The sequence below is a fragment of the Oncorhynchus masou genome, unplaced genomic scaffold, assembly GCF_036934945.1.
Source record: "Oncorhynchus masou masou isolate Uvic2021 unplaced genomic scaffold, UVic_Omas_1.1 unplaced_scaffold_2310, whole genome shotgun sequence".
NCBI lineage: Eukaryota > Metazoa > Chordata > Actinopteri > Salmoniformes > Salmonidae > Oncorhynchus > Oncorhynchus masou.
Window position 1 is genome coordinate 38,440 of NW_027008776.1, and position 8,567 is coordinate 47,006.

Genomic DNA, 8,567 nt, shown 5'->3' on the forward strand with positions numbered 1-8,567 from the left:
AGTGGAAGTAGGGAGAACATGCAAACCTGAAGATGTAGAAGCTTGTTCTCCAGTACAATCTTCTCTGTTTTCAGCCTGGTAATGTCACGCTCTTGCTTGAGTTGAGAATCTAAAACAGAACAACCCAGGCACATCGCCAATAAGACAAGGCAGATAAAGGCTGTGTGACAGATCACAATAGGAATATTGTAAATGATGTTTCCCACAGACTAGCAGATAATAAAAAGTAATATCAACCTTGAAACAGTACAAGTTGTTTTTCCAGGTCGTATTTTCTGTTGGTGAAATCAGAAGGTAGAAACATGAGTACATTTACATTTACATTTAAGTCATTTAGCAGACGCTCTTATCCAGAGCGACTTACAAATTACAGTACAGCAACACCATGACTTATTCCATCCACTTGTTGTTTTAGTGTTCGGTGAAACCCCTTACAGAACGGATGTCCTGGCGTTGTCCTCCTTCAACCGCTGCACTTCCTCTGCTACCTTCTGGCATGTCTTCAACGACACCTGACAAGACAAACACACGTCAAATCATCACCGGACTAAACACTCTGCCACCAACACTTCACCATGGTTCTGAGTTCAGTGGGTTGAAACCACGCAGACAAACATCGGATAAGAGTCAGAACGAGGAGGGTTTATTGTCCCGTTCGATAACACAGTTACCTGTGTTTTCAGCAGGTCTTTCTGCAGTGCCGTCTTCTCCTGTCTCAGCTGGACATTATCCACACACTGCTTCTCTGTTGTCTCTTCAGAATACACAGGATCACTGAGTTACATACCTCAGACAGTGGACTATTACAATGTGGGTATATCAGCGGTCAACAGAAAGTAGAACCAGAGACAATACCTGCTACCATCTTCAGCTGGTCCTCAAGTCTCTTCTTTCTGGAGAACAGAGAGAGAGAGAGAGGGAAAGAGATGTCAGCGGGAACAAGAACCAAACTAAATAGGTTGTAAAATGTTCTTGATGAGTCTTACAGAGTCTCTGTGTTGTTGTTCTGCTCCTTCAGCCTCTCCACTTCCTCCAAAAGCTGCTGGGACAACTTCTCAGCGCTCTACAGGACAGAAACACAGCTCTGTTAGAGCTCTCCAGGACGATAGGACACAACTCTGTTAGAGCTCTCCAGGACACAGCTCTGTTAGAGCTCTCCAGGACAATAGGACACAACTCTGTTAGAGCTCTCCAGGATAATAGGACACAGCTCTGTTAGAGCTCTCCAGGACAAGCTCTCCAGGACACACTGTTAGAGCTCTGACACAACACTGTTAGAGCTCCCCAGGACAATAGGACACAGCTCTGTTAGAGCTCTCCAGGACAATAGGACACAGCTCTGTTAGAGCTCTCCAGGACTGTTAGAGCTCTCCAGGACACAGCACTGTTAGAGCTCTCCAGGACAATAGGACACAGCTCTGTTAGAGCTCTCCAGGACAACACTGTTAGAGCTCTCCAGGACAACAGGACACAACACTGTTAGAGCTCTCCAGGACAATAGGACACAGCTCTGTTAGAGCTCTCCAGGACACAACACTGTTAGAGCTCCCCAGGACAATAGGACACAGCTCTGTTAGAGCTCTCCAGGACAATAGGACACAGCTCTGTTAGAGCTCTCCAGGACACAACACTGTTAGAGCTCCCCAGGACAATAGGACACAGCTCTGTTAGAGCTCTCCAGGACAATAGGACACTGTTAGAGCTCTCCAGGACACAACACTGTTAGAGCTCCCCAGGACAATAGGACACAGCTCTGTTAGAGCTCTCCAGGACAACAGGACACAACACTGTTAGAGCTCTCCAGGACACAGCTCTGTTAGAGCTCTCCAGGACACAACACTGTTAGAGCTCCCCAGGACAATAGGACACAGCTCTGTTAGAGCTCTCCAGGACAATAGGACACAGCTCTGTTAGAGCTCTCCAGGACACAACACTGTTAGAGCTCCCCAGGACAATAGGACACAGCTCTGTTAGAGCTCTCCAGGACAATAGGACACAGCTCTGTTAGAGCTCTCCAGGACACAACACTGTTAGAGCTCCCCAGGACAATAGGACACAGCTCTGTTAGAGCTCTCCAGGACACAACACTGTTAGAGCTCCCCAGGACAATAGGACACAGCTCTGTTAGAGCTCTCCAGGACAATAGGACACAGCTCTGTTAGAGCTCTCCAGGACACAACACTGTTAGAGCTCTCCAGGACACAACACTGTTAGAGCTCTCCAGGACAATAGGACACAGCTCTGTTAGAGCTCTCCAGGACACAACACTGTTAGAGCTCTCCAGGACAACAGGACACAACACTGTTAGAGCTCTCCAGGACAATAGGACACAGCTCTGTTAGAGCTCTCCAGGACACAACACTGTTAGAGCTCCCCAGGACAATAGGACACAGCTCTGTTAGAGCTCTCCAGGACAATAGGACACAACTCTGTTAGAGCTCTCCAGGACACAACACTGTTAGAGCTCTCCAGGACACAGCTCTGTTAGAGCTCTCCAGGACAATAGGACACAGCTCTGTTAGAGCTCTCCAGGACAATAGGACACAGCACTGTTAGAGCTCTCCAGGACACAACACTGTTAGAGCTCTCCAGGACACAACACTGTTAGAGCTCTCCAGGATAATAGGACACAGCTCTGTTAGAGCTCTCCAGGACATAACACTGTCATGATGAGTAGAATGGGGCTTTTCACATCTCTTACCTGCTTAGCCTCCAGCTCTGCCCGCATGGCTTCGTACTCTGCATGTTGCTTTCCCAGAGAAGCTACTTTCAACTGCAGATCATCAAGTTGTATACGCTGCTTACTGGTCTCCCTGGAACAACGTTGTGTGACAGAAACAATGAACAACTTTATGTTGTCAACCATATACGTTTACAAAACATGTCAAATACTTACAAAGACATAGAAGAGCATTTAGTAAAGAGGAACGAGAGGAGTGAAATGTGTCATACCTCTGGGATCTCTGAAGCTGTAAGCAAACTGTCAAGGAAAACACCTCATAATGATGGAATTCAGCAGAGCCTTTTATCCAACGCATTAACGCCTGCATACGTTTTAGGTACGGGTGGTTCTGGGAATTGAACACACTATCCTGGCGTTGCCAGCGCTACGCTCTATCAACTGAGCCAGACAAACACTTCTAACAACACTGACAGTAGTGCAATGGGGGTGCCAGGTAGCCTTGTGGATAAGGCTGTTGGGCCAATGGGGGTGGCAGGTAGCCTTGTGGATAAGGCTGTTGGGCCAATGGGGGTGGGGTGGCTTGTGGATAAGGCTGTTGGGCCAATGGGGGTGGCAGGTAGCCTTGTGGATAAGGCTGTTGGGCCAATGGGGGTGGCAGGTAGCCTTGTGGATAAGGCTGTTGGGCCAATGGGGGGTGGCTTGTGGATAAGGCTGTTGGGTAGCCTTGTGGATAAGGCTGTTGGGCCAATGGGGGTGGCAGGTAGCCTTGTGGATAAGGCTGTTGGGCCAATGGGGGTGGCAGGTAGCCTTGTGGATAAGGCTGTTGGGCCAATGGGGGTGGCAGGTAGACTTGTGGATAAGGCTGTTGGGCCAATGGGGGTGGCAGGTAGCCTTGTGGATAAGGCTGTTGGGCCAATGGGGGTGGCAGGTAGCCTTGTGGATAAGGCTGTTGGGCCAATGGGGGTGGCAGGTAGCCTTGTGGATAAGGCTGTTGGGCCAATGGGGGTGGCAGGTAGCCTTGTGGATAAGGCTGTTGGGCCAATGGGGGTGGCAGGGCCTTGTGGATAAGACTGTTGGGCCAATGGGGGTGGCAGGTAGCCTTGTGGATAAGGCTAATGGTCAGAATTCTAATGGTCACCCCCATGAATTCTAATGGTCAGGTAGCCCGGATAAGACTGTTCCAATGGTCAGGTAGCCATAGAAGTCTAAATGGTCACTTCCACTAAGGACTTGTTAATGGTCAGTACAATACATAATCACCTTGAACCTCTCATCCCACTGTAACCAGTGAAGTCAAAACAGACTTGTTATGGTGGTGTTATATTGTAACCAGTGAAGTCAAAACAGACTTGTTATGGTGGTGTTATATTGTAACCAGTGAAGTCAAAACAGACTTGTTATGGTGGTGTTATATTGTAACCAGTGAAGTCAAAACAGACTTGTTATGGTGGTGTTATATTGTAACCAGTGAAGTCAAAACAGACTTGTTATGGTGGTGTTATATTGTAACCAGTGAAGTCAAAACAGACTTGTTATGGTGGTGTTATATTGTAACCAGTGAAGTCAAAACAGACTTGTTATGGTGGTGTTATATTGTAACCAGTGAAGTCAAAACAGACTTGTTATGGTGGTGTTATATTGTAACCAGTGAAGTCAAAACAGACTTGTTATGGTGGTGTTATATTGTAACCAGTGAAGTCAAAACAGACTTGTTATGGTGGTGTTATATTGTAACCAGTGAAGTCAAAACAGACTTGTTATGGTGGTGTTATATTGTAACCAGTGAAGTCAAAACAGACTTGTTATGGTGGTGTTATATTGTAACCAGTGAAGTCAAAACAGACTTGTTATGGTGGTGTTATATTGTAACCAGTGAAGTCAAAACAGACTTGTTATGGTGGTGTTATATTGTAACCAGTGAAGTCAAAACAGACTTGTTATGGTGGTGTTATATTGTAACCAGTGAAGTCAAAACAGACTTGTTATGGTGGTGTTATATTGTAACCAGTGAAGTCAAAACAGACTTGTTATGGTGGTGTTATATTGTAACCAGTGAAGTCAAAACAGACTTGTTATGGTGGTGTTATATTGTAACCAGTGAAGTCAAAACAGACTTGTTATGGTGGTGTTATATTCAAAACCAGTGAAGTCAAAACAGACTTGTTATGGTGGTGTTATATTGTAACCAGTGAAGTCAAAACAGACTTGTTATGGTGGTGTTATATTGTAAACCAGTGAAGTCAAAACAGACTTGTTATGGTGGTGTTATATTGTAACCAGTGAAGTCAAAACAGACTTGTTATGGTGGTGTTATATTGTAACCAGTGAAGTCAAAACAGACTTGTTATGGTGGTGTTATATTGTAACCAGTGAAGTCAAAACAGACTTGTTATGGTGGTGTTATATTGTAACCAGTGAAGTCAAAACAGACTTGTTATGGTGGTGTTATATTGTAACCAGTGAAGTCAAAACAGACTTGTTATGGTGGTGTTATATTGTAACCAGTGACAAGTCAAAACAGACTTGTTATGGTGGTGTTATATTGTAACCAGTGAAGTCAAAACAGACTTGTTATGGTGGTGTTATATTGTAACCAGTGAAGTCAAAAAACAGACTTGTTATGGTGGTGTTATATTGAACACCAGTGAAGTCAAAACAGACTTGTTATGGTGGTGTTATATTGAACCAGTGAAGTCTAAAACAGACTTGTTATGGTGGTGTTATATTGTAGTCCAGTGAATGTCAAAACAGACTTGTTATGGTGGTGTTATATTGTAACCAGCTGAAGTCAAAACAGACTTGTTATGGTGAGTGTTATATTGTAACCTAGTGAATGTCAAAACAGACTTGTTATGGTGGTCCTTGAAGTAATGAATGGCTGAGTGAAACAGTGAAGTCAAACAGACTTGTTATGGAATATGAATGGTAACCAGTGAAGTCAAAACAGACTAATGAATGGCTGAGTCCTAATATTGCTGAGTCCTAGTGAATGGCAGACTTGTTATGGTGGTGTTATATTGTAACCAGTGAAGTCAAAACAGACTAATGAATGGTGTTAATTGTAACCAGTGACCTAAAATGACTTGTTATGAATGGCTGATACCTAATGAAGTGAAGTCAAAACAGACTTGTTATGGTGGTGTTATATTGTAACCAGTGAAAGTCAAAACAGACTTGTTATGGTGGTGTGATATTTGCAGGTGACTGGGGAACAAAGAAGTTAAACAGATTACATTAGTGGTGGTGTTTTTAAAACATGAAGTCATTCACTCCACTTGTTACATTCAACATGGTAGGCCAGTACATATGTGTTTTACATTGTCATTTTCAGTTATACAGCTACATCAGATGAGTCAAGACAGACTTGTTATGGTGGTCCTATATTGTCAAACCAGGCACCGGGTCAATGACAACACTGTTGCTGCTGGTGTTATGTGTTGCAGACAGGCATAGTCAAAACAGACGTGTCTGGTTGTTTGGATGTTTATTGACAAGTGGAATGAAACTGTCATCAGAATTCAGACAATGCAGGTTTGTTTTCAACTTCAGGGAACCAGACTATGGTGGTTTGATTGAATAGCCCCCAGTGAGTAGACTTGTTATGGTGCTGTTTGATTGAATGGCCCCCCCACCCTGACTTGTATATATGTAGTTAGCTGTTTGATTGAATAGCCCCCTTACCCTGAGTATGTAGTTAGCTGTTTGATTGAATAAGCCCCCCACCCTGAGTATATATGTAGTTAGCTGTTTGATTGAATAGCCCCCCACCAGTGAAGTCAAAACAGACTGAGTGTTATGGTTAGTGTTTATTGAATAGCCCACCAGTGAAGTAATAAGTTAGACTTGTTTGATTGAAGTCTAAACAGACTTGTTATAGGTGGTGTTATATTGTAACCACCCTGAAGTATGTAGTTACAGACTTGTTATGGTGGCTGTTTGATTGAATAGCCCCCCCTGAGTATATATGTAGTTAGATGTTTGATTGAATAGCCCCCCACCCTGAGTATGTAGTTAGTTAGATGTTTGATTGAATAGCCCCCCACCCTGAAGTATGTACAGACTTGTTAGGTGGTGTTATATTGAATAGCCCCCACCCTGAAGTAATATGTAGTTAGCTGTTTGATTGAATAGCCCCCTCACCCTGAGTATATGTAGTTAGTGAAGTCAAAACAGACTTGTTATGGTGGTGTTTGATTGAATAGCCCCGCCACCCTGAAGTATGTATGTAGTTAGCTGTTTGATTGAATAGCCCCCCACCCTGAGTATATATGTTGTTAGCTGTTTGATTGAATAGCCCCCCACCTGAGTATATATGTAACTAGCTGTTTGATTGAATAGCCCCCCACCCTGAAGTCAAAACAGATTAGTTAGCTGTTTGATTGAATACCCCCCACCCAGACTATATATGTAGTTAGCTGTTTGATTGTAATAGCCCCAAAACCCTGAGTATTATGTAGCTAGCTGTTTGATTGAATAGCCCCCTCACCCTGAGTATGTTATGTAGCTAGCTGTTTATTGAATAGCCCCCACCCTGAAGTATAAACAGCTGTTTGATTGAATAGCCCCCACCCTGAGTATATATGTAGTTAGCTGTTTGATTGAATAGTGAAGTCACCCAGACTTATATGTAGCTAGCTGTTTGATTGAATAGCCCCCTCACCCTGAGTATATATGTAGCTAGCTGTTTGATTGAATAGTGAAGTCACCCAGAGTATATATGTAGTTAGCTGTTTGATTGAATAGCCCCCTCACCCTGAGTATATATGTAGTAGCTGTTTGATTGAATAGCCCCCTCACCCTGAGTATATATGTAGCTAGCTGTTTGATTGAACCAGCCCCCTCACCCTGAGTATATATGTAGCTAGCTGTTTGATTGTAAATAGCCCCCACCCTGAGTATATATGTAGTTAGCTGTTTGATTGAATAGCCCCCTCACCCTGAGTATATATGTAGCTAGCTGTTTGATTGAATAGCCCCCTCACCCTGAGTTTATGTGTAGTTAGCTGTTTGATTGAATAGCCCCCCACCCTGAGTATATATGTAGTTAGCTGTGTTTTAGGGGCCTGTACAGCATCATCTCATCACACAAGTCTAATAACGTTAGTTACTTACTCGGAGTCAATAGTTGTCTGTTTCAAAACCAGGAGAGCTGCCACATATTCGTTTAGGTTCTACAATGAGAGTCCTAAGAGGATGGATTGTCCGTCAGTATAGTTTGGTGAAATATTAGCTAACTATCTTTTTCTCCAGGCTTGAACCAAGTATAGACCAGTAGCCAGAGCCTTTTCTCCTCACCTGGTGAAGCACAGTGCAGTTTTGACAGGCTCCAGTAGTTGCTCCTGAAGCGATTTTAGAAAGATTCTCCCCCGGCATCATGATAAGTCGTCACAGTTACTGTCCAATATCCCACACAAGTAATGTCAAAAATATGTCAAAATAGAACTACTGACATTAAAAACACAAACACTTGACAACAAATTCGGCATGACACAAACGCACTGTCCCACGTTGACTCAGGACCCGAAATATACACCGGGTTGTCTATAGAAATGCCGGTCTGAAAAAGTCAAACATTAGCGATATATTTTTTTCAGATTTTTTTATATATTACATTTTTGTATTATTATTATAAACAAGAAATCAATACAATAAGTAGATGGGGGAACACAAGCATATATAAAGAATATCACAAGGACAATTGGGCAAGGGGAGGGGCTGGAGGCGGGGCTTGGGGCGGGGCTTGGTGGTTACAATTATCACATTACACAACGACCTTAAGGGGAATATTTTCACGTTTATCATTCTAACAGTTTATTTGTTGTATTTAGTTGTCTTAAAATAAAGTTCCATTTATATTTGTAATGTAAAGAAATGTGGTGTTTTG

General features: G+C 43.3%; 1 protein-coding gene across 4 annotated transcripts in view; it reads right to left on the bottom strand.

Moving 5' to 3' along the window:
* LOC135533274 (mucin-12-like) overlaps nucleotides 1-8,192 on the bottom strand; it is a 41,374-nt gene extending 33,182 nt beyond the window's left edge. For all 4 annotated transcript variants that reach the window (XM_064960676.1, XM_064960677.1, XM_064960679.1 and 1 more), the window contains exons 1-9: nucleotides 7,979-8,192; nucleotides 7,796-7,854; nucleotides 2,702-2,813; nucleotides 987-1,063; nucleotides 856-893; nucleotides 672-754; nucleotides 436-512; nucleotides 238-275; nucleotides 27-109 (exon numbers count right to left, since the gene is read on the bottom strand). In XM_064960676.1, the coding sequence (XP_064816748.1) occupies nucleotides 27-109; nucleotides 238-275; nucleotides 436-512; nucleotides 672-754; nucleotides 856-893; nucleotides 987-1,063; nucleotides 2,702-2,813; nucleotides 7,796-7,854; nucleotides 7,979-8,059 (648 nt within the window). In that variant the 5' untranslated portion in view covers nucleotides 8,060-8,192. The remainder of the gene's footprint in view (nucleotides 1-26; nucleotides 110-237; nucleotides 276-435; nucleotides 513-671; nucleotides 755-855; nucleotides 894-986; nucleotides 1,064-2,701; nucleotides 2,814-7,795; nucleotides 7,855-7,978) is intronic.
* Nucleotides 8,193-8,567: the final 375 nt, after the last annotated feature.